Source organism: Canis aureus, chromosome 23 (assembly GCF_053574225.1).
Source record: "Canis aureus isolate CA01 chromosome 23, VMU_Caureus_v.1.0, whole genome shotgun sequence".
Lineage (NCBI taxonomy): Eukaryota > Metazoa > Chordata > Mammalia > Carnivora > Canidae > Canis > Canis aureus.
In genome coordinates this window covers 2048944-2075896 of record NC_135633.1, presented here as the reverse complement: position 1 = coordinate 2075896, position 26953 = coordinate 2048944, and the positions used below count along the sequence as shown (strand labels likewise).

The window sequence follows — 26953 nt, the reverse complement described above, 5'->3', positions numbered from 1 at the left end:
TCAAAGTCATTAATATTTATCCCTGTGTTTTCTTCCAAGAATTTTACAGCTTTTGCTCTTACATTTATATCTTTGATCCATTTTGAGTTAATTTTTCTATATGATTTAAAGATCCAACTCTATTTTTTAGTATATGACTATGTAGTTGTCCTAACACTATTTATTCAATTGACCATTCTTTCCCTATTGAATAGCTTTGACATTCTTGTCAAAATCAGTTGCTCAAAGATATGTGGGTTTATTTCTGGGATTTCAATTATATTCCATTGATCTCTATGTCCATTGTTGTTACCAGCATCACACTGTCTTAATTACCATTGCTTTTTAGAAAATTTTGAAATCCTTAGTATTGTAGGGATTCTAGGTGAATCTAAGGAATTCCCCTTTTTAAAATTTTGTGTTTTTTTTAAATATTAACATGATCTCTCTTTTTTATGCTCGAGTCCTCCTTTTTCATTCTCTTCTCCCAACCCCAAGCCCAGGATCATTATGGCTGTTCTGGGTCTCTTACAATTCTATGTGAATTTTAGAATTAGCTTTTCAATTTGTATAAAAAAGTCAGCTGGGATCTGATAGAGATTGCGTTGAATCTTAAACCAATTTGGAGGAGTATTACTATCTTAAACAATTAAAAAAAATTTTGTAGCTTCCCTAGAGTAAATTTTACATTTCTTTTTTTAACTTTGCTGCTATGTATTTGATTCTTTTTGATGCCATTGCAAATGGAATTTTTTAAATTACATTTTTAGATTGTTCATTATTAACTATAGAAACACGACTTTTGCATGTTAATTTTATATACTGCTGCTTTGCTGAATCCATTTGTTAGCTTTCATAAGGTTTGTGTGTGTGTTTGTATATGTGTAATCTTTAGTGTTTTCTACATATAAGATCCTGTCCTCTGTAAAAAGAGATAATTTTACTACTTCTTTTCCAATTTGGATGCCTTTTATTTCTTTTTCTTGTCTGATTGCTCTGATTAGAACTTTCAGGACTGTGTTGAGTAGAAGTGGTGAAAATGGGTATTCTTGTCTTGTTCATGATCTTTGAGGGAAAACTTTCAGTCTATCATCATTAAGTATAATGTTAGCTTTGGGTTCTCATATATGGGCTTCATTATGTTGAGGTACTTTCCCTCTATTCCTAGTTCTTGAGTGTTTTTATCATAAAAGAGTGTTGAGTTTTTTCAAATGCTTTTTCTGCATCAATTGAAATAATCATGTGTGGTTTTTTTCTTCATTTTGTAGATATGATGTATGACATTGGTCAATTTTCATTTGTTGAACCATCCTTGGTCATGACCATCCTCTTGGTCATATGTATAATACTTTTGATATGCTGCTGAATTGAGTCTGCTAGTATTTTGTTGAGGATTTAAAAGAGAGATACTGATCTGTAATTTTTTGTGGTGCCTTTGGTTTTAGTTTCATAGTAATACTTGCCTCATAAAGTAATTTGAGAAGTATTCTGTTTCCTTTAACTTTTTTGGAAGCATTTGTGAAGTAATGTTTTTAATTATTTGAATATTTGTCAGAATTCAGCAGTGAGGCCATCCTGGCCTGTACTCTTCTTTGTGTGTTGCTTTTGATTACTGATTTAATTCTTTCACTTGTAATAATTCTGTTCAGATTATCTGTTTCTTCTTGGGTCAGTCTTGCAGTTCTAATGAATGTGTAGTGGTATTTCACTGTGGTTTTAGTTTGCATTTTTTAAAATTTCATTTATTTATTCATGAGAGACACACAGAGAGAGAGAGAGAGGGGCAGAGACACAGGCAGAGGGAGAAGCAGGCTCCATGCAGGGAGCCCAACGTGGGACTTGATCCCGGAACTCCAGGAACACGACCCGGGCTGAAGGTGGCGCTAAACTACTGAGCCACCCAAGCAGCCCTTTAGTTTGCATTTTTATGCCTAATAATGTTGAATGTCTTTACCTGTGCTTATTGACTATATATCTTTTGTGTTATGTTTGTTCAAATTTTTGAACATAGTTGGTTTGGCTTATTATTGTTAACTTGTGAGATATAACTTACATGTTCTGGATTAGAGTTTTGTCAGATATTATTTTATCTTTAGTGTTTACTCTTAGGTCTGTGTTCCATATTTGTATTGATTTTTGTGTACAGTGTGCAGTAAGAGTTGAAGCTCATCTTTAATGATAATCACTTTCATTAAAAATCTGTTCTTTCTCCATTGAACTAACTTGACAACTTGGTGAAAAACCAATTGTTTTATAAATGTCTTTCATGGAGATATCTAAGTTTTGAGAACTATGTTACTTGGTGCATATGCATTTATAGTTGTTTCTTCCTGCTATATCGACCTTTTTTTCAATAAGAAATGTTCCTCTTTGGGTCTAGGAATTCTCCTTTTTAAAAGTTTTTCTAATATTAATATGATCTCCCATTTTTATGTTTCTGTCTTCATGGCCTATCTTTTCACAGCCTTTTGCTTACTCTCTTTTATTTGTATTTTTATATTGAACATAAATTTCTTTAGACAATGTATACTTATGCTTATTTTTCAGTCAGGTAACCTCTGCATTTATATTGGAGTATTTAGTACATTTATACTTAATGTAATTATCAATATATTTGGTTTTATTGTCTGCTATTTTACTATTCCTCTTCTGTTTGTCTCATTTTTAGAGACCTCTTCTACCTTTTATGCTATGCAATAATTTTTTGTATACTGTTTTTATGCTCTATTATCATATTAGCTTTATTTCTTTGCATTATTTTTATTGGTTGCTTGAGGGATCACAATATGCAACTTTAACTTCCAGTAAATCAAATAAACTTCGCCAAAGTATCCATTTATCCATTCTAATTCTTTGTACATATCTATACCTATATTATGTATATAAATGAAAAAAAAATTTCACTTAAAGACTCCTGTCTTTTAAGGAAATTTAGAGAAGAACTCATATATATATAGACATATAGGTATCTATATAGATATATCTATAATTTCTTTTTTTCTGTATATGCAATTTATCATCTGGTATCATTATATTTCATCATGATTTTCTCTAGCACTTCTTGAATGCAGACATATTAGCAATGACTTCTCTAACATTTTTATTTATTTGAAAATGTTGTTGAACCTTTAATTCTGAAAAATAGTTTTAGATAGCCTTTTGGAAGACAAATTTTTTTTCCTCAACAATTAGAATGCTATTCTAGTATCTTATAGCTTCCATTGTCCTAATGAGAAAATAACTATTAATCATATTTTTGTTCTCTTTTATGTAATATATTTCTTTATTGTATTTAAGATTTCTCTGATCAGCTTGTAGTAGTTTATGATGTCCCTACATGTAGTTTTCTTCTGTGTATTCTACTTGTGGTTCACTGAACTTCTTGTATCAGTGAGTTAGTATTTTTCACCTAAGCTGGGAAGTTTTTTTAAGTCACTATTTCTTCAAATATTTGTCTGCCTTTTTCTCTACTCCTTGTTTGACTCTGGTTACTCTTATGAGTCATGAAAGCTGTTTCTGACACAATAGTTTAAATCTTGATAGAATGCTTGGAAATAAAACAGAAGTATAGATGAAATGCCACAATTTTATAATGAAACCTAGTTCCTTAAATATTTGCACACACAACCCAGTAGATCTACAATGGAAAATATTAATATTTCCTGTCCTCTTTTCCTGTTTTTACAAAACTTACTCATAGGTGCATTTCCTCCCTCTGCTGTTTTTGCACGGAAAGACTTGCTACAACGATCTACCCATATTGCTACCAAGACTTTCCAAGCTTTTCGAATATTTGTGAACAATGAGCTCAATGAACTTTACACAGGATTGAAGACAGCTCAAAAGTTCCTGAGACCTGGTGGCCGTCTTGTTGCACTCTCCTTCCATTCATTAGAGGATCGCATTGTCAAACGATTCTTGCTTGGGATAAGCATGACAGAAAGGTTTAATCTTAGTGCTAGACAGAAGGTGATACAAGCATTAAAGTTGGGTTCAGGTCGTGAAAACATGGAAGGAGCCTCTATAAGCAAGGCCCCTTTAATGTGGGAATTAATACACAAGAAAGTACTTACTCCAGACGATCAGGAGGTGCAAGAAAACCCCAGAGCTCGTTCAGCCAAGCTCAGAGCAGCCATCAAATTATGAGAATGTTTTCATCGTTTGATCCTTTAAGTCCCCCCCCCCCAGTTTCTCTTCTTTTGTTGTGATATTACTGAACAACTTAATATAAGAAAGTATGAGAATTTATATCTATATAAAGAGATATACTGTATATGTGTGGAAATTAAGGATATTTACCATTTTTTTCCTTAGAAAGAAAATGTCAGAAATATTAGCATGACACAGAAAGTTCAACTCAAAGAGCAGCAGCATCTCAAAACTGGAAAAATGTGTTTATCTGAGCATTATATTTAATTATGAAATACAGTCCTTTCTCTAAAATCAGGAAATTTTTTAAAATGAAGAATACTGTGAATATCTAAATATGTAAATTCAAGCTGTCAAAAGAGAGAAGTTATAATTGTATCTGCATGCTCTAGATTCTGAATTTAGATATTCACATTTGCAACAGACTTTCTGTGGGTCAAATAATTAGTAATGATCATGAAAGAAATTTTTATTTTTATTTAGGAATAATTAAGTAGTACTATAGTCCTCTCAAATATAGGTATTATGCAAATTTTAAATTTTAAAGTATTTTTAAAATGCATCATATTGTCATTTTTGAAATTATAGTGTTCATTGTTTTAAAGGTATTTTACAGTATGAAATATACCATTTTTTTCATGTATTACAAAGTAAAAATGCAGAATTACTCTAATAGCCCTCATAGAGAATATTTCATGAAACTTATATTTGAAGTTAATTATGTTTTTTCCCAGAATGCCTTTGACACATAATAAAATATGTCATTATTTGATTCCTGCATTTTTTTTAAGACTATTTTTTTCATGAGAGACACATAGAGAGAGAGGCAGAGACACAGACAGAGGGAGAAGCAGGCTCCCTGCAGGAAGCCCGATGCAGGACTGGATCCCAGGACCCCGGGATCACGCCCTGAGCCAAAGGTAGACGCTCAACCCCTGGGCCACCCAGGGATCCCTGAAACCTGCAGGATTTTAAATTGAGCTATTCGAAATAATTCAACCAAGTCTATTTGAAATAGAAATGTGTATGATATATTAAGGAATATACCCCTAATGTTTTTATTACCCAATAGAAACTCTATTAGTAAAATGCTTATTTAGGAGACATTCACTTGGTAAAGGATTCTTTAACACATTAATGAGATTGATTCATGATTCACATATCAACTTTTTATATGTAAATATGCATTTCTAATTTTTTCAGTTATTCAGCAAGTACTGAGCTAGGCAGAGAAACAAAGGTAAATAAAATACACATACCTCACAGTACTTGTTCTATGGAGTCTGTAGTCTAGTGGAGAAGAGTGATTGTAGTTAAATAATCACAAAAATCAATACAAAATTAACAGTGGTAAAAGCTACAAAGAAGCTGTACAGGGCACTGCAAGAACATCTAATAGGGGTTTCAGTTACTGAAGGAAACCGGGTCTGACATTATAATGCTGAATTATGACTTGAAGGATGAATAAGAGATATAATTAGTCAAAGGGTATGTTGGCATGTTGATTAAGGTATTTATAAATGACGGCTTTCTTTTTTTTTTTTTTTTTTTTTTTTTTAAATTTTATTTATGATAGTCACAGAGAGAGAGAGAGGCAGAACACAGGCAGAGGGAGAAGCAGGCTCCATGCACTGGGAGCCAGACGTGGGATTCGATCCCAGGTCTCCAGGATAGCGCCCTGGGCCAAAGGCAGGCGCTAAACCGCTGCGCCACCCAGGGATCCCATGACTGCTTTCTTAAGTAGCTATCCCTATAATCATATTTATACTATTATTATGTTTAGTAAACTATTCAAATATAGGAAAAATTTATCTTCTCAATTATGGTGACAGATTCTGAATTGGTGAGTACAAGTGAATAAAATATCAACGTAAGTATGGGCAAAGGATAGGAATTAAGTAGTTGAATTCACCTTTGATTTACTTTACCTCTGTAATGCTTGACTTTAATTCTCAAGCTTATTTGACACTTTGTAGGCTTTATTCAAATCAGAGCAATTCTGCAGTGAAATTAATTTCTAATTGTGGAGAATTAGAAAATATTCTAGGGAGCAGTGTCCTCAAATTAGAGAAAAATGACTGTACATAGGCTACTCCATTGAATCTTTCCTGAAAAGAGGTTTCAGTTTTTCTTGCAAATAAGTCATATTTGTGAATGAGAAAGGTTCCCAAAGATACATTCCCATCCAAGTACCTGGTTAGAAAATAAGAGATCACACTCTTTTGTACAATGACCTGTTTCATCTGTCATTTTTGGATCCTGTAGAGTATGGGGATTTCTTGAATGTTCTTGAATGTTAGATGGAAAGTGACTGCATTGGGTTGAATAGTGTTTTCCCCTCAAAAATTCATGTCCTTCTCAGAATGTCAGAATATGACCTTATTTGGTGATACGGTCACTGCAGATGTAAGTAGTTCAGCTGAAGTCATGCCGGAGCCGAGCAGGCCCTTAATCCAGTATGTGTGTTGTCTTATAAGAAGAGAAGATAGAGATGCGGGGCAGAATGGCACATGGAGGTAAAGGCAGAGGTTAGAACGATTCATCCACAAGCCAGGGCACACCAGGGATTGCTGGCCCCCATTAGAAGCCAAGAGAGAAGCATGGAATAGATGCTCCCTCAGGCTTACGGGCGAGCCACCAACTTTGCTGACGCCTTGACTTCCGACCTCCAGACTGCAGAACCATGACACGATACACTCCCGTTGTTGGAAGGCACCCAGCGTGGGGTAATTTGTTACAGCAGCTCCAGGACCGGATACCATAATAGAAGAAAATCTGCACTATGCATGAAAAACATCCCTTCTTCAACAAACACAAAATTGGTTTAAAATGTGGTAGTGTGAAAATACAGGAGCTATTTTCTGTTTTAGGCTGTTAAACAATCATTCTTGCCTGCTTCTTAGTCTTTGCTGTGGGATACGTAATAAAATATATGAATGAGTTTTAAATGGTTAATGCTGGAAAATGCTTTTGTGAAGTCCAAATAATACATACAGAAAATAAACACTGATTGTTAAAAGAAATGCGCATTTCTTTTCTAATAAAGTATAATGAATACAAAACAAGCAATCGTTTTACATTTCTTATCTGCGGCTTTCTACCAATCACTTTAATAGAGCATCAGTACCATTGTGTAAGTTCTTAAGAAGTTTGAGTTCATTGCTTATTAAGAAATTAAATAATAACTGCACGCAATTTTTAGTTGATATCTCTATTTGGCGTATTCATTTTGTTTTAAATATTGTATATTAGTTACTATAGAATCTTTGGAGCTTCTAGGGTCTTTTGGAAGACATGAATTGTATCTATATATCTTTTATATTTCATGTAATATATAAAATTATAATTTATGCTCCAAGTCATTTATATTGAATTATTTATCATGTTACAACCAACAGTTTATAAGAGAATACAATATGCCTAAGTAGGTTTCTTTATATCTCTTATAATTTCCTTGCAAGCATTTGAAAATCATAATTTTTTTACTTTTTACAATTTTTTAAACATTGTATTTAAATTCAATTTGCCAGCATATAGTATAACACGCAGTGCTCATTCTGTGAAGTGCCCCCCTCAGTGCCCATCACCATGTCACCTTATCCTCCCCACCCGTCTCCCTTTCCACTACCCTGTGTTCCCAGGGTCAGGAGTCTCTCATGGTTTGTCTTCTTCTCTAATTTTTCCCACTCAGTTTCCCCCCTTCCCTTACGGTCCCTTTCACTATTATATTCCATGTATGAGTGAAACCATGTAATTGTCTTTCTCCGATTGATTTACTTCACTCAGCATGATACCCTCCGGTTACAAAAGACTCCCCCCCAAGATTGCTAGAACTCATACAGCAATTCGGCAGCGTGGCAGGATACAAAATCAGTGCCCAGAAATCAGTGGCATTTCTATACACTAACAATGAGACTGAAGAAAGAGAAATTAAGGAGTCAATCCCATTGACAATTGCACCCAAAGCATAAGATAGCTAGGAATAAACCTAACCAAAGAGGTAAAGGATCTATACCCTCAAAACTATAGAACACTCCTAAAGAAATTGAGGAAGATGTAAAGAGATGGAAAAATATTCCATGCTCATGGATTGGAAGAATTAATATTGTGAAAATGTCCATGCTACCCAGGGCAACTTACACATTTAATGCAATCCCTCTCAAAATACCATGGACTTTCTTCAGAGAGTTGGAACAAATCATCTTAAAATTTGTGTGGAATCAGAAAAGGCCACAAATAACCAGGGGAATATTGAAAGAAAAAAAAAAACATAGCTTGGGGTATCGCAATGCCAGATTTCAGGTTGTACTACAAAGCTGTGACCATCAAGACAGTGTGGTACTGGCACAAAAACAGACACATAGATACAGAAATTCTTTTTTTCTGATTTATGTTTTTAAATAAGTAGAAATGATGAATCTACACTGCAGATTTAAAATTTTTTTATTTCATTTCAAATCTCTCATTCAAAAAATATGAGATAGTTCTTAATGGAACTTTCAAAATGTACAACAAATAAGAAATTTGTATCCACACTTTTATTTCATTTATACACACACACACACACACACACACATTCATTACATAGCATGTATTAAAAGTTGACTATTTTGGTGAGGAGAACTGGCTGGCTCAGTGGGAAGGGCATGCAGCTTGGGGCCATGAGTTTGAGCCCCATGTTGGGTGTAGAGATTACTTATATAAATAAGCTTTAAAACAAAAAAAAGCTGACTATTGGGGCACCTGGGTGGCTCAGTAATTGAGCATCTGCCTTCAGCCCAGGGAGTGACTCCAGAGTCCTGGGATTGAGTCCCGCATCGGGCTCCCTGCATGGAACCTGCTTCTCCCCCTGCCTGTGTCTCTGCCTCTCTCTGTGTCTCTCATGAATAAATCAATAAAATCTTTAAAAGTAATAAAAATAAAAAGCTGACTATTAAGAATTTAAAATTTTTTTATTTTTGATTTTTTTAATTTATTTATGATAGTCACACACACACACACAGAGAGAGAGAGAGAGAGAGAGAGAGGCAGAGACATAGGCAGAGGGAGAAGCAGGCTCCATGCACCGGGAGCCCGATGTGGGATTCGATCCCGGGTCTCCAGGATCGCGCCCTGGGCCAAAGGCAGGCGCCAAACCGCTGCGCCACCCAGGGATCCCTATTAAGAATTTAAAATCAATTCTCACTTCTCTCCTTTTTTATAGTTTTATACTATATTATCCATTAATAAATTTAATAAATTGAAGGTGACATTTTTTAACTTTTTCAATTTAAATATAGTTAACATGCAATGTTATATTAGTTTCATATTTGCAACGTAGTGATTCCACAATCCTACACATTACACTCTGCTCCCCATAGTAAGTGTAGTTAGTATCTGGCACCTTACAAAACTATTACAATATTATGGACTATATTCCCTACATTGTACTTTCCATTCTTGTGACTTATTTTATAACTAGTCTGTACCTTTTAATCCCCATTACCTATCTCACCCACCCTGTTAATCCTCTACCTTCCGGAAGTCACTCAGTTTGTTCCCTGTATTTATGATTCTGTTTCTGGGTTCATTGGTTTGCTTTGTTTCATTTTTGGTTGTTTGGGTTTTTGATTTTTAGATCCCACATCAAAGTGAAATTATATGTTATTTGTCTTTGTCTGACTTATTTCACTTAGCATAATACCCCCTAGCTCCAGTCATATTGTCACAAATGACAAGATTTCATTCTTTTTTTTATTTCATTCTTTTTATGGCTGAGTGATAGTCCATTTTATGCATATACCACATCTTTATCCATCATCTATTGGTGGACACTTGGGTCGCTTCCATAACTTGGCTGTTGTAAATAATGCAGTAAGCATAGAGAACACATGTCTTTTTGAGTTCGTGTTTTCATTTTGGGGGGATAAATATACAGTGGTGGAATTACTGGGTTATGTGGCATTTCTATTTTAATTTTTGAGGAACCTCCAGACTGTTTTTACACCAACCAGCAGTGCCTGTGGGGTTTCTTTTCTCTGCATCCTCACCAACACTTGTTATTTCTGATCTTTTTGTTTTTTGTTTTTAATTTATTTATTCATGAGAGGCACAGAGAGAGGCAGAGACGCAGGCAGAGGGAGAAGCAGGCTCCATGCAGGGAGCCTGATGTGGGACTCGATCCCGGGTCTCTGGGGTCACACCCTGGGCTGAAGGCAGATGCTCAACTGCTGAACCAACCAGGTGCCCTCGCACCTTTTTTCTTTTCTTTTCTTTCTTTCTTTCTTTCTTTCTTTCTTTCTTTCTTTCTTTCTTTCTTTCTTTCTTTCTTTCTTTCCTTTCTTTCTTCCTTCCTTCCTTCCTTCCTTCCTTCCTTCCTTCCTTCCTTCCTTTCTTTCTTTCTTTTTTTCTTTCTTTCTTTCCTTCCTTCCTTCCTTCCTTCCTTCCTTCCTTCCTTCCTTCCTTCTTTCTTTCTTTCTTTCTTTCTTTCTTTCTTTCTTTCTTTCTTTCTTTCTTTCTTTCTTTCTGGTCTTTTTGATACTAGACATTCTGACAGGTGTAAGGTAGTATCTCACTGTGATTTTGATTTCCATGTCCCTAAGCCTTAGTGATGCTGAGCATTTTTTCTTGTATATCTTCTTTGGAAAAAGGTATATTCAGGTCCTGTACCCATTTCTTAATTGAATTATTTGTTTTGGTGCTGAATTGTATAAGTTCTTTATATATTCAGGGCATTAATCTTTTTTGGTTATTCTTTTTTATTTTATTTTAAGTTCTTTATATATTTAGGGCATTAATCCTTTATTGGTTATTCTTTTTTATTTTATTTTAACTTTATAGTTTAGACTTACTTAGGGCCATTTGCACATGTTTATAGAATATTTGGTTTAACAGATGACAAGATGGCTCCTCCTCAGTGGGACCCTGGCCTAAACATATTTGCTTTACTCATAGCAAAAGGATGAAATTAAAAATAGAAGCTTTTGATTTGTTTTTGCTTTTAAACTCACTTTCACTTTCTCTGTTCACATTATCTATGAATTTCTTATGCCAACTGAGGTGGCATTATGCTTCAAATCTACAGTAGACAAAGGAGTATGAGGCAATATTAACATGTCCTCTCATGAACTAAGCCCTACCTGTTAGATTCTTTGTAATGGATAAGAATTAACAAATTGCTTATGGTCACAATTGTGTAATTGTTTTAATTGAGCTACTTTTCTTTTGAGTTCCTGTGATTGCTGTATTACTCTCATAGATTTGTGTGTGTAAGCAACATTCTATAATAGAAAGGAGTAAGCATTAAAGAATAAAAGGGAATTTTGTGAAGTGCCTCATAAATATAAATTTAGTGATAGAAATCTTGATCAGAGATATATTTTTTCTCAGAACCACAATGCCATATGTTCGATGTTGAATGAAGCATGGTTTGTAAAAATCAGCATCATATTCTAAAGAGGCTGGATTGTATAACAAGCATAACTATTTTTATATTATTTCCTCCAATTTCATCTGTTTAGAGCTACTATTTCCAACTAATGTTTGGTAACACACAGCATGATCTGCAGGAATACTAAGAGAAAGTTTAAATATAAATTATTTTTATAAGCCTGGTTACAGCATAAATTTCCCAAAACATTAAAAAGTTCGATAGAATTAATTACTTAAGATGCAATGGTGATAGTTCATAACATCTGTTATTTAGATGGACCTTAAAATTCTTCACAGACTTTTTGGCCTCTTACTGTTTTCTTATAGTCTACCAAAATTGTTGGACAATAAAGTAAATAAATATAATGCTCTGATAAGCAAAGAAGAAGGTTGTCTTTTTGGTAATGTCACATTTCCTTAAGCAATTGTTTACCTTAAATACTGAACAAGTTTTCTAACCATTAGCTCATGCCTTATTAAATATATCATTGCCCAGGCACTAAAATACGAAGGTGAAATCAAATGATAGAACATGCTCCATTTCTCATTCTTGGATAATTGCTTCTGTCCGTTAAACTCCATCTTTATGCTTTGGCCAATATACTTGTCTGCCCTGCACAGAGTGGAATTTGCATTGTTAAACAATCAAATAGTAAAATTCCTTATTCCTTCACAAGGAAAAATATTATCATCCAACTCTTACAGATGCTAACTTGAGGAGGAGCCTGTATAGAATTGTAAATTACACTTACTGGCTTTGGACTCAGAAAAACAAGTTTGAATTCCAGGTCTGCATATATTAGCTGAATACATGAACTTGGGCATACTCTTTAAATCTCTTGAGTCCTCATTTATTTCACTTTCAGATGAGAATAGTATTGGTACTTTCTCATCAGGTTGCTATGAATCAAATAGAAAATACTCAATAAATATTTATGAGCTAACTGAAAGTTATAATTACCAAAATGTAACTCACATTTCTGGACATCATGATTAAAGATATGCATGCTTTACTCTTGGTAATTTTAAGTTCAGCCTCTGCTGCTAGCAGTTGTGACTTGGGTTATAGTCAGCTTTGTTATTTGGAAACGTTATCCCCATTTATTATTTATTTAATACCCCCAGTGTTTGCAATATATTGACAGAGCATATAAAACGCAGTCATTGCTCTTATGGAGTTTCCATTTATAAGAAAATGCAATGGGAAAGAAAAAAAAAAGTTGTTATTTTGCCTTCATTTAGGTTGGATGAAGTATCCTCCTACACTTCCATGTCAGTAAGTAGCCAACCTACGTGGTCCTTATATTAAGATTCTTCAAAATACTTTTGGGGATGGGGCAAGGGGAAATGAGTACTTCATGAAGTAAGAGATAGAAGATTGCTATCGGAGTATAAAAAAGTTTCTTCTGCACTTTAAAGCCAATGAGAAGAACTAAAAGCGTGTGTTGCAGATGTTAAAGGGAAAATAACTAGTGGAAGGTAAGGGGACTGTTTACACTTAGAATGAGTTGATGACCTTTTTTATAGCACCATAGAAACAGATACTACAAAACTGAATCCATGTAGTTCCCACCTCCTTATCTTTATTTCAGCATCTATAAATCTTGTCCTTTATCTCTCTTTTGTACTCCTATATCTCAGTGGAGAGATTAACTTTGCTCCTTTTCTGTTTTCTCTGGGACTTAGTTCAATTAATTTTGTTTGCCCCTCCAGTCTTTAATCTGTTCTCCGCTGGTATCTTTCCTATAGTCTACAAACATACTCAAAATTGCCCTACGCTAAAAGCAAACAAGGAACAAAATCTCTCCTTGACTCTGTTTTCCTTACCAAAATACCACACACATCATTTTTTTTTCTTTCATAACTTGCCTTCTTAAAGTCTACACTACCTCCAACTCCTCACCTGTCTCTCAATTATCTAATGCAGCATATTGTCTATAGAAACTGTTCACTTAAGGATTACTGTTCGTCTCAATTTTTTTAATGTAACATTTCACAAATTTGCATGTTATCCTTAGCCCAGGAGCCATGCTAATCTCATCTATCATTTGAATTTCAGTGTATGTGCTGCTGAACTAAGCACAATGGTGACCTCTTAATTACCAGACCCAATATTTTTCCCTCTTGACTTACTTTGTCTCTACAGTGTTTGATAATATTGATCTATCCTTCCATAAAAACCTGTTCTCCATTGCAGTCTCTAAAACCACTACTTCTATAGCTTTATTTGTCTCACACTCTGATCTCTTCACTAGATTCTCTTCCTCTGTCCCATTAAGCCAGACCATATCTCATGTGATTTGTTCTCATGGTGTAGGTAGTCTGAATGAAGGACTACATTTAGCAAAGGCAGTACTATGAAATCACTCTGTGATCATTTCTGGAGCATTTCTGAGGGATGAGTGTCTTGCCAATATAACAACAATATATAACAGTGGAAGGAATAGAGATTGGAGTCTTTCTGGATGCTAAACTTGACATCAGATTAAAGTATATAGTAAGCAGGACTTCAGCTTTGGTAATGTCAGACAATAACTTGAACCAACTATCCTACTAAGAACCATTAGACAATTTAGAAAAAAAAAAAAAAAACTTTGTTTTTGTATTAAATCAGATGCCTATTTGAAAACATTAGAAAGCTAGTAAGGTAGTAAAAAGTATTTGGGAGAAGAACCTAAAGAACTAGCATTTGTGATTGCCAGTTGCCAATTCCAGAAGAGGCAGCCAAAAAAGAGAACAGAACTTTTGACAATCTTACTGCAGAGTACAGGTGAACTCAAAGCCAACTGGATCTTGAAAGAACTGAAATTCAGTTTCAAATCATCTTAGTCCTTGAAACTGGATTAAATAGATTCTAGAGTCCCTAAGCTTGACCAAAGCAATTTTAAATACTCTCTTGGGGAAAAAAAAAATCTTGCACACAAATAATTTCTATAATTTTTCATGTTTATTATCAATTCCTGAACCAGAAAATAACCAGTCATGAAAAGACAAGGCATGGTTTTTAAGAGGGATAAAAATACAGATAATTTAAAAATATTCATGGTGTATGCAGACAAATGCTATAAATATGTTCAAGGAAATAAAAAAAAAACTGAAAATATACAACTGAAAGATGTAGTTCTCAAACTTAAGAATTCAGTGGATTAATTAAAGAGCAAATTATGCCCAACTAAAGATAAATCATGAACTGGAAGATGGTTTAGAAGGAAATATCCAGAATAATGTATGGGGAGACAAAAGACAGAAAACATAAAAACTATAAGTGACATAGGAGTTATAATAAAGGTCTAGTTCATGTATAATTGGAACCCCAAAAGGAGAAAAGAAGACAAAAAAAGGAGAAGTCATTTGAAGAGAGAATGGCTGAGAATTTTTCCAAAACTGATGAAAGACATTAAGCTACAGATTCAATAGGCCTCAAAACTTCCTAGAAACAGCATTTTAAAACCTGTTGGGAACCGGGATCAAAGGCAGCAGGCTTTCTCTAGGAATATGGTTCATGTGAGCTATTCTTGGAGAAGAACTATTTGATGATGAAATAAAGCAAACTAAGATATGAAAAACAAAAACAAAAAGTCAATAAGGGAGAGGTTTGGTGAAGGATACTGTGCTAAGCTTGCCTAAGCTTCCATGTATCCATGTCAATACAGATCTAAGAGTAAACAACCAGGGAATACGGCTACAGAACAGAATACAAGCTTAAGTCTTGAAAATGTAAAATTAACAGAACTTAACCAAAATTATGAGGTTAAGAGGTCAAGATATAGGGAAGTATAAGTGCACCAATTTCCTTATTTTTAGAGCAAGGAGTCAATACTGTTCAAAATTTGAAACAGTTTCTTTTAAAAACATTCCAACCTCAAAGGGCATCTGGGCAGCTCGGTCAGTTAAGCCTCTGATTTGGCTCCAATCATGATCTCAAGGTCCTGGGGTCAGGCTCCCTCTCCCTCTGCCCCTCCCCCTGCTTGTGCCTGTGCTTGCTCTCTCTCTCCCAAATAAAATCTTAAAAAAAAAAATCCAATCTTTTTGTATATTTCATAATTGTAATTAAGGGCTTCCTTAATTAGAGGAATTTCACGCTAATGAATGATGTTAGCAGCTGACCCCTGGTAGGGAAACACCGCTCTGAAAGCTTTGGATTGAGATGAGCAGATTCTGAGGCTAGGCCTGCTGCAACCACGGTGCTGCTAGAAGGAGCTTACCAGCATGTCTGTGAGGGAGAAGCCAGCTGTCTCTGACACCGTGACACCATAGAGCCCTTCGCTAGGCAGCCACCTCCGCCAGCTAGAGCAGGGCCAGTAGTGCTGCAGATAGGAATGACTGAACTACACACATACCAGTGACTTGTGAAGTCTTTCCACCATGAGCAGTTTTTTTGGAACTGTGCTAAGTAAGCCACAGGGACTGCTAGTAGGTACAGAATGGTCAGCGACCAGATAAACAATACTATGGTCTGTACAAATCTCTACCTTTTTTCCACACAAATTTGCTTGTTGGAGCTTCTTTAAAAATAAACCTGAATTCCTTTAAAAAAAGGGGGGGGGGATGTTCTTTTGTAGTAAAAAAAAAATCTAGATTCAGCAGTTCTTCACTCTAATTTCTTTTCAGTTAAATTCAAGTAAAATTAAATGTCTATTTTTATTTAAAAATAAGAGTGCCTGGCGGGTGCAGTCATTTGGGGAGCTGACTCTTGGTTTTGGCTCAGGTCATGATCTCAGGGTCCTCAGATCAGCCCCATGTTGGGTTCTGTGTTCTGCACAGAGTCTGCTTGGGATTCTCTTTCTCCTCTGTCCTTCCCCTTGTTCATGCTCTCTCTCTCTCTTTCCCTAAAATAAAGAAATCTAAAAAAAAAAAAAAAAAAAAAAAAAAAAAAGATACATCTGATGTGTCCTTTTTGTAAAAAAACTTTGCTGATCTTAGTGATATATGAAAGATATTCTTTGTTAATCATGTTAAATTCTAGGTGGAGGAATTTGGGTATTTATTCATTCTGTCTTAACAGAGCACAATGTGACTATAATAAGCACATATCTGCTTATAAAAACAATGTAGTTGTTATTATTTTTAAAGAGCACAGATTTTGGAATCTGACAGACCTGTGTATAAATCCTAGCGCTGATGCTAAGTAGCAGTGTAGCCTTAGAAATTTTATGTAATCTCTGAAATTCAGTTTTCTCATCTGAATGCCTATTATACCTTAATACTTTAATACCTTTTTTATAAGGAGATTGTATTAAACCTAAATAAGTATATATAGCACGTAATCCATTTATGGCCAAAGCAGTCAATATTTACCTTTTTATGTTCATTAGTTGAGTCCTGGCTGTTTTTCTAGTTTGTCATATAAGCTAAAGCAAACCAATTCATCTCTTTGCTTACTTACTTGCAAAATGATGGAATTTCTATGAGACATTCCAGCATACCCTCCATCTCTTCTAGAGCTGACTCTCCTTTACATGGCTACTTTGCAAGCTGTCATGTTATTCCATGACCACCTCCCCTTCCCAAACCTCTTGCTCTGTTCTTGTCACAATTAATTGGTCCAGAGGAGGACTCTGATGCAAACTAGATTAATCCTGGCTACAAGGGACTGATCTAATCTAGAGAAATAATGCATTCTTTTCTTAAAATTATTTGATTTAATGTGAAAAACAAATCTCTTGGTTTCTCTTCAATATCTGAAAGATGTAAAGCTGAAGAACTCTTAGGAGCACACGTTCCCATCATGTAAAAAAAGAGTTACTAAATTGCAGACAGATAATAAAAAGATAGGAACTGGAGCGCTACCTCTGGGAACATTCCCATACCAGATCTCAGTTGTTCTGGAAGCCCACCTTCATCCATGCCCTTTCCATGATTTGGTTGTATCATGGAAATGATACTTTTCCACTACTTTTTTTTTTTTCATGTTTTAGTTTAAAATAATCTGTACACCTATCATGGGGCTTGAACCCACAACCCTAGGATCAAGAGTCACATGCTCCAATGTGTGACCCATTCTTGGATTCTATAAGCTGTTATATTCCTTCCCTTCTCTTCCCTATCACTTTTTTTAAAAAATGAAATCAATTTAGGTCGAATTTACCATTAAAGCAATACAAATTTAGAATAAATGACTTTTAAGTATCATTTCACCTAAATGTTTAATAATTCCTTAAAATATGTTCTTTAATTTTCCTTGTTTACTGATCTTAATAAACATTTATGAATTATTTTACATGCACTATAATACCATACATATCTAGTTTCTAAGTAATAAAATAAGCTCCTCAAACTTATCAAAGTAGAGATCACATGTCTTTGTCATTAGTCTTTCTAACTAGATTTGAATATATCCATCTAAGAGGGACTATCCAACCCACGGAACTTTCATTTCCTGCACAGTGCTGATATGGTAAGGGAAAAAAAGTCCTTTTTCTGGATTTACACATATTCTTTATGATTCTTCTTTTCTCTTTTTAATGGTACCATATCTATGTCTGTATCTATAAAATTATTTTCACACAAAAACCCCTTTGGTTATGAAGAAAACCATGTTTTTAGAGCCAGCCAGATGGTTTTCCCATTTCCTGTTATGTATACACATATATTTTTCATGGTGTGGAAGGGTCACGGGGAAGAAGAAAAAACCTATAATGAACGTTGAACCTATCTAGTTATTCTAGAATCTATCATTGTTCCTTTGAAGAAATTCAACATTTGCCTTACAACCAGAGAATAAACATCAGCTGCTAGAGAAAGCTATTGAATTTCAAAATCCCTTTGAAATGTCACATTAACCTGTTTAACTTTCAGTCAGTTCTTTAAAATATCAAACATTTCCTGATGACTCCCAGATCTAAGACTGCTTATATTTCTCTAACTTAAAAGTTTGTTTCCTTCACTTGCAAACCAACTGTGGTGAATGAATCAGCACTGTTTAGGCCTGGAAAAGTGGATCACAGCTATAATCTGTGTGAGTCCTTCTACAGGTTAGTTCAATTTGTGAATGTTGAACAAGGTCAAATCCTGAATCTGGTTGATTTGGCTAAAACTACATAATTCTAGCCTTCTATTAAATTTTAATCTTTAAAGCTGTATTTGTTTCATAGATCACCTTTTATTCTGAGATGTGTAGAAGTCAGGCAACAACTTTTAATTGATTATTTTACTTAACATCTATTGAACATCCACTTGTTAGGTGCTGAGGATAAAAGATTAAAAAAAAAAAAGTTGTGCCCCTTGTTCTTAAAGAGCCACATTGTAAACTGAGACATAGACATGTAAATTCTGAGGGGTTAGAATATAAGGGGTTAAATTCTGTAGTTGAGATTAAAATATTGAGAACACAAAAGAATGAATAAGTAAATGAAATTTTCTTCTTTCAAGCAGAATTGGATTTATAGCGAAGATTTAGTGTGAGCACTACAGGAATTTTGTGCTGAATCATCAATAGCTTAGTGTCCTGGGACATATCAACACTAGGTGCCTTTCCTTTTAATGCCGTTGATAGTCTTGATGTCTTCGCCTTATTGTTGGTTATCTTGTTCACTGAGCCCCATGAACTTTCATTTTCATGATGCATGTATATAGGTGTCCGCAATGTTAAGAAGGCTCATAGTCATAGACATGGATGACTACCTGACAAGAATGATAAGATACCCCTTCTGAATGAGCCATTTCATCCTAAAATTTAGATTCTTGTTGTTGTTGTTAAGTGAAGTGCAGTTGACACACAACATTACAGTAGTTTCAGGTGTACATCATAGTGGATGACTCAACAGCTCTCTACTACGCTGTGCTCACCACAAGTGTAGGGGCGTCTGTCACCACACCACTATTACAGTACCATTGACTGTATTCCCTATGCTGTACCTTTCATCCCCATGAATTATTCCTTAACTGGAATCCTGCACCTCCCACTCCCTTTCACCCATTTTGCCCCTCCCCCACCCCACCCTCACTTCTCTGGCAACCACAAGTTTGTTCTCTGTATTTGAGTCTGTTTCTGCTTTTTGTTTGTTCATTTGTCTTGTTTTTTAGATTCAATATATAAGTAAAATTATATGGTATTTGTCTTCTCTGTCTTGACTTATTTCATTTATAATACTCGCTAGCTCCATCCCTGTTGTTGCAAATGACAAGATCTCATTCTTTTTTTATGGTAGAGTTATATTCCATTGTGTATATATACCACATCTTCTTTATTAGTGGACACTTAGTTACTTCCTTATCTGGGCTATTATGAATAATACTGCAGTTAACATACGATGCATATATCTTTTTGAATGAGTGTCTTCATTTTTGGGGGGTATATACCCAGTAGTGGAATTAATGGATCGTATGGTATTTCTATTTTTAATTTTCTGAGGAATCTCCAAACTCTTTTTCATAGTGGCTGCACCAATTTACATTCCACCCATAGTGCATAAGGCTTCCTTTTTCTCCACATCCTTGCCAATACTTGTTATTTCTTGTGTGTGTGTGTGTGTGTGTGTGTGTGTGCGCGTGTGTGTTTATCCTAACCATTCTGACAGAGATACCTCATTTTGGTTTTGATTTGCAATTCCATGATGATGAGTGATATTGAGTATCTTTTCATGTGCCTGGTAGCCATCTCTGTATCTTCTTTGGAAAAATGTCTATTAATAATATCTAGGAATAAGCCTAACCAAGGAGGTGAAAGACCTGTACCTGTACTCTGAAAATGATTAAACATTAATGAAAGAAATTGAAGACAACACAAATGGAAAGATATTCCATTCTCATGGATTGGAAGAGCCAATATTGTTAAAATATTCATAGTACCCAAAGCAATCTATAGATTCAGTGCAACCCCTATCAAAATACCATAGTATTATTCACAAATAATCCTAGCATTTTTATGGAACCCCAAATGATCCTGCCATCTTCTAAAAGAAGAACAAAGATGGAAGTGTCACAATACTAATTTTCAAACTAAAGTACAAAGCTGTTGTAATCAAAACGGTATGGTACTGGCACAAAAATAGACATACAGATCAATGGAACAGAATAGAAAGCCCAGAAATAAACCAACACTTACATGATCAATAACCTATGACAAAGGAGGCAAGAATATACAAGGCCAAAAAACTGGTCAGCTACCTGCAGAAAAATAAAAATGGACCATTTCTTATACCATACACAAAAATAAACTCAAAATGGACTAAAGAACTAAATGTGAGACCTGAAACCATGAAACTCCTAGAAGAGAATATAGTAATCTCTTTGACATTCGCCTTAGCAACATTTTTCTAGATATATCTCCCTAGGCAAGGGAAACAAACGCAAAAATAAATGAGATCACACCAAAATAAAAACCTTTTGCACAGTGAAGGGAACTATTAACAGAATAAAAAGGCAACTTAATGGGAAAAGATATTTGCAAATGGTATATCTGATAAGGGGTTAATATCCAAAGTATGTAAAGATTTTATACAATTCGGGACACCTGAGTGGCTCAGTCAGTTAAGCATCTGCCTTCGGCTTAGGTCTTATTCCCAGAGTCCTGGGATGGAGCCCGAGCCCCATGTCGGGCTCTCTGCTCAGCAGGGACTCTGCTTCTCCCTCTCCCTCTGCCCCTCCCCTTGCTTGTGCTCTCTCTCCCTCTTTCTGTCTCCCTTGCTCTCTCAAATAAATAAATATTTAAAAAACAAAAAGAATTTATATGACTCAACATAAAACAAAAACAATTAAATTAAAAAGTAGAATTAGGAGGGGCACCTGTGTGGCTGTTGGTTAAGCATCCAACTCTTGATTTTGGCTCAGGTCATGATCTCAGAGTCATGGGATGGAGCCCATGTTGGGCTCCGAGCTCAGCAGGGAATCTACTTGAGATTGTCTCCCTCTGCTCTTTCTCCTACTCAACTGCATGTGCTGTCTCTCTCTCTCTCTCTGTCTCCCTAAAATAAATAAATCTTTTCTAAAAAAGTAGAATCAGGATCCTTAATATTTTTGAAGCTATGGTCTCCTTTGAGAATCTAATCAAAAATAGATCCTTTCGAAAGAAAAAAGCACACACAGACTAATTTTGTATAATATCAAGGGGCTATTAAATCCCCTCATGCCTATCACGGGCTCCAGTTCAGTGACTCTAGCACTAGAAAAATATCTCAGTTCAAGCCACATTTCCCAAATTTGACTCTGAAACATCTAAGGATAAAGGCTGACAATTTCAACCATTTTTTTGTTTTAAAGATTTTATTTATTCATGAGAGACACACAGAGAGAGGCAGAGACACAGGCAGAGGGAGAAGCAGGGTCCATGCAGGGAGCCCAACGCAGAACTCGATCCCGGGTCTCCAGGATAATGCCCTGGGCTGAAGGTGGTGCTAAACCACTGAGCCACTCAGGCTGCCCAACAATTTCTACCTTTTAACTTTACCTGGTTCCTTCATTCCCGGGTGGTTCAAGCTCCATACATTGTTTTTGAGGACCCCAATTTTTGGCATCAGCCAACTTGGTTAGTGTCCCAACAAGGCTCTTCTGAGTTCCTGTAGCAGTTGTGCACTAGGCACAAAGAATAGAAGAGATAAAATCACTTCTGAGGACATGAGTAGATCAAATATTCTAGAGTAGTGCTGTCTAATGAAAATATAATGCAATCCACCGACTTGAGCCACATTGTAATGTTTAACTTTGAGAAGTCACCTTGAGAAAAGTAGAATGAAACAGTTCAAATCAATTTTAATAGTGTACTCTATTTAAACTAATATATCCAATATATTTCAACATGGAATCAATATAAAAAAATAAGATATATTCCTTCTTTTGTACTAAGTCTTTGAAATCTGGTATGTGTTTTACACTTAGAGCACATCTCAATTTGGACTAACAACATTTCAATAATGCAGTAGCTACAGGTGTCTAGTGGCTACTGTACTGGACAGCACAATTTTAAGCCTAGAATAAATGCCAATCTTTCTGTATATCTGGCTTTGTTAGAGCAGCGATCAGTTCTTCATCTTCGAAAATCCTCTCTCCCAACCCTATCTGAGAGGATATGAATGAACAGTCTATTTCCTTCTATTGTATTGCATCTCACATTGGAAAGGACACAAGCCATGGCCCCTGAAATCATGCAGCGCGGTGGCCCTGACTCAGAAGAAGCTGCATTGTGTTATTCGTCTTCCCTAAAGGGCCAATGAATTTGGCAGAGCTATAAAAAGCTTTAAAAATAAAATAACCAAAACAGATCTTTGTAACCACATCCAGAATCAAACTAATTCATGCTAGCGTCCTCTCTAAAAATTGCTTCAGGCTGTCTACACCAGGCTTGCCCCTCTGATCAGCATTAAAAGATGAGTATATATTCTGGGTAAATCAATGCATTCTTGGCCAGGAAACAAATAAGCACAGTATATATGAAGCCAGGAATGATGGTTACGGCGAAAGATATTTGAAGCACATGATTATTTTGTTTTTGTTTTTGTTCGTTTCAGAGGTGGAATTTAGTGGTTCATCTGTTGCATATAACACCCAGGGCTCATCACATCACGTGCCCTCCTTGATGCCCGTCACCCAGTTACCCCACCCCCCTACTGACCTCCCTCCAGCGACCCTCAGTTTGTTTCCTAGAGTTCAGTGTATCTTATGGTTTGCCTCCGTCTCAGTTTTCATATTATTTTATTTTTCCTTCTCTTCCCTGATGTTCATCTGTTTTGTTTCTTCAATTCCGTATGTAAGTGAGATCATATGCTATCAGTCTTTCTCTGACTGACTTATCTCACTTAGCATTGTACCCTCTAGTTCCACCCACATCTTTGCGAATGGTAAGATTTCATTTTTTTGATAACTGAGCAGTATTCCATTGAATATGTACACCACATCCTCTTTCTCCATTCATCCGTCAATGGACATCCGGGCTCTCTCCACAGTTAGGCCATTGTGGACACTGCTGCTGTGAACACTGGGGTGCAGGTGCCCCTTTGTATCCTTTGGATAAATACCTTAGTTTTTTTTTTTAAGGGGGGTAAGAATCTTCCTCTCCCAACCCCTTCACCACTATAAAACATTTCTGTCTTATTCAGGTATCATGGAACATTTAACTGAATAACCTTTAAGACCAGTTGCCAAAACTATAGCTTACACACAGCAACTATTTTACAGACACTTCTTTAGCAAGAGTCTTCTGGTAAGCTATTTCTTGTGTGCATTCATTTGTGGAATAACAGTTTTCATGCCATTGAATTAAAAAAATCCCAAATTATCTTAGCCACCAATTTTTTACCCAATGAAATACTCTGTTGTATTTTTAAACGACATCATTTGGAACAGACACATCATACTTTGAGAAAAGGGCACATTGTTCGGTTTGTTAAAAGCTATAATGGACATCTTGAATCTTTTTCTTCCAGTTAAAAAAATCTCTCTGCTAGCAGTTAATAAATGTTAATAAGAATTTTTTCAAAATAGTGGCTACAATATTACCGTGTTAATTGCATTACTCAGTGAAAAAAAAATGCCGTGAGTCATATTTTATAGTTGTTGCTTATGCAATTCGCAGGACTTTTGGGGCACTTGATAAAGAATGAGGGGACTCCAAACCTGATAAAATGAGTCTAGAAAGACCATTTCCTTTCTTTAATAGGGTTTGGGAAATTTGCAATTAAGAATAGACTGAAGCAACTTGAAATTGTGTTATGAATTCATGCTCTGCAAACTCAACAGGACCTCAACAACATCAGTTGATTTCAATTGTTCCCAACATTTTCAAAATCAAGGATCCCTTTTACTATTCCTTCTTACCAGCTTTTTCCTACAACATGACCCTAGTGTTTAAGGGGGAAAATGTGTTTTTCTAGTAAATATAAATAAAACGTATTTCCTATTTTATTAAGGAAAGACATATATAATTACTAACCAGCTTCTATTTGATGTAAAACAACTTGTGTTACCATGACGGATCAAAATAATTCCAGAAAGAAAAGATCGTTATGTGATATTTAAGTTAGCCTCCACAGATGGACCAAATATGAAAAACAGAAAACTTGACTCCATTAAGAAGCCAAGGCAAGTGGGTAGGCTCTCCAGGATTAAGTGTCCATGGTTATTAGCTGCAGATTGATTAGTGTTCTCACGGCTCATGACTCACAAAGGCCAGATTCCTTTGTAACTAAAAGAAAATTGATAATTTAAAAAGAACAAAGATGGAGTCCTAAAAGCTTGAGTTGAAGCTTTTCCACACCCTTCCCTGGAATATCCTTCACCTCTTCTCTCAGCTAAATCCTGTTCATCATCCCAAACTCAAGTGTGGTCTACATGAGAATATGTCTTGCCCCTGCTTCTCTAGGAGCATAAGTGACTAGACTCCAAGCTGTGACTGCGAAGTTTGTCCCTGCATTTGCCCCGAAGCAGCACCTACCAAGGGCCGCTTGTCACCAGTAGCTGAGGTAGGAGTATCCATGCAGTTCTGCTCCTGGGAAACAGGCAGATGCTTTGACACCCAACTTGGCAAAAGGGACTCCTGAGCCAAAAGGTTTTCCTGGAACTTCCATGCAAACGTCCTTACCTCCCCTTCACTCAGGGTCAGATGTACATCCCAGCCTGATGGCCCTCCCAGACTTCTTCAGCTTCCTCCCAATTTCCTTTCATGCAGGCATTTCTCTTAATAAACTTGCACATTTAATTCTGCCTTTGCATCTGTTTCTCAGAGAGCCTGCACTAATACATCAACTCAGATGCCTTTTTTCAGTTGCTCAAAGTGCATGTGTTTCATGAGACTGTGCAGAAGGCAAAGGAAATGTCCCCTTCTACTCTGGCCCCACCCCATCGCCCTGGCTGCTTCAGCCGTCTCAGTGCTCCAGGTCCACCCAGCTCCACGAGCACCCAACGTCCTACACCTTCGAAAATGCCAGGCCTGTGCCTAAATGACTTCCCTCTGGCTCTTAGGACTCCCTGAAAGTCATTTCCTGTGGCAAGCCTTGCCTGACTCTGTAAGAATTTAGAGCGTGTTCTCCTCTTCCATCCGTCCTTTACTTCCCTTTCATGGTCTTGGCACTTTTAAAGATAGGCCCGGTGTTTTTTAGAAGGTCTTGCAGTTTGGATTGATCCAGTATTTCCTCGTTATTGGGTATATGACCATTGTTATACCTGGTATATATTTTTGGCCAGACTGCCACACTATATGCCTTTCATTATATCTTTTCAGTTGCCCAGGATGGCTATTTGTCACATTGCTAGTGTTTGACCACTTTATCAAGATGGTGTCCACCAAATTTCTCTTTTTGTTCCATTTGTAATTAAAAGTATTATGTAGGGATGTGCTTTGAAACTATAGTTGGCAAATCAAACCTCAATTAAAAATATATTTATATAAATATATATAAAATTTATATATAAATTTTAGGTAAGGTAAGGAATACCTTACCTGACTTTCACCTACTACTTTTAGCATCCATTGAAATTTCTTGCCTTGGTTAATTATTACTACCCTTATTACCAAACGGTGATTTTCTAGAACTATTATTCCTTTTACATTTAATTGGAGATTTTCCATTATAGGGAAAAACTTTTTCTTCTTTCCATCTATGTAGTCATTCATTGATTTATATCAGTGGAGTACTTGCTAATTCAATGAGCTAGTTTGTTATATCATTTATTTAAATGCTCCAATTGCCCCTTATTTGGCCAGTTAGAACCCCCTCAGGTTTACTTCTGTGTTCTTTTGACATGTTCTCATCTTTCTTTGAGCACCTCCTTCCTGTTACTGAAGATGATCCAGGTTCATCATGTTCTTTTCCAGCCCCAGTCCTGGATTCAGTCATTTTTTTCAGGGAGCTCTGAACCATTTAGCATTTGACACCAAGAGATGAGCATTGGTATTCATTACTACTACGGTGCTGCTGCTCCCAGGCTCTTTGAGCAGATAGCTAGGAACTACACGCACATTTACATCTATACTTACTACTTTATCTATAACGGAAACTATTACCTCACTATGGTATATCCAATTCCAACCCAGTGCCAGCTGGGTTTATTCTAGCTTTGTCTTTTTCCATATTTGTAACTCGCCTTCCCATGGTGAGAAACCAGACTCTTATTGTTCTTGATATATTTATTTGCTCAATCTCCTGGGAGGTACCCAATCTTCTGATACTGCTGTGCCACCACCCTTTTGGCAAATACACCTGCCCTGTGCTAAGTAAGCTTGGCCTTCTGGCACGGGCCTGGCCTACCTTGTCAGGTCCGACTCACGGCTATGGAACAACAGAAGGAAAAATGCTAATAAATATTTTTTAAAGAAAGGAAAGAAAGAGGAAGAGGAGAGGAGGAGATACCACTGTTAGCATACTTTATACTTTAAAAAAAAACAATCTTAAAAAGAGATCAGCTGTAGCCTCACAGCTTATATAAAGAATAGTCTCTATGTAGAAATTAATAATGCTATTTTATTTTGTTTTAATTGTGAATG

At 35.9% G+C, this 26953-nt stretch overlaps 1 protein-coding gene, 1 long non-coding RNA gene and 1 other non-coding gene across 12 annotated transcripts in view; 1 reads left to right on the top strand and 2 right to left on the bottom strand.

Moving 5' to 3' along the window:
• METTL15 (methyltransferase 15, mitochondrial 12S rRNA N4-cytidine) overlaps window positions 1-26953 on the top strand; it is a 326516-nt gene that overhangs the window by 172612 nt on the left and 126951 nt on the right. For 4 of the 9 annotated variants that reach the window (XM_077866148.1, XM_077866150.1, XM_077866146.1 and 1 more), the window contains one exon: window positions 3680-4900. The exons of the other annotated variants lie outside the window; for them this stretch is intronic. In XM_077866148.1, coding sequence (XP_077722274.1) covers window positions 3680-4125 — 446 coding nt within the window. In that variant the 3' untranslated portion in view covers window positions 4126-4900. Of the gene's footprint in view, window positions 1-3679; window positions 4901-26953 lie in introns of those variants that run through there. 9 annotated transcript variants of the gene reach the window in all.
• The window catches only part of LOC144294495 (uncharacterized), a 92239-nt gene that overhangs the window by 25882 nt on the left and 39404 nt on the right, over window positions 1-26953 (bottom strand). The window contains exon 3 of one of the 2 annotated variants that reach the window (XR_013361858.1): window positions 21926-22050. The exons of the other annotated variant lie outside the window; for it this stretch is intronic. This is a non-coding gene — a long non-coding RNA (uncharacterized LOC144294495). Of the gene's footprint in view, window positions 1-21925; window positions 22051-26953 lie in introns of those variants that run through there. 2 annotated transcript variants of the gene reach the window in all.
• Window positions 13516-13621, bottom strand: LOC144295620 (U6 spliceosomal RNA). The gene has a single exon (XR_013362701.1). It is a non-coding gene; the product is annotated as a U6 spliceosomal RNA (small nuclear RNA).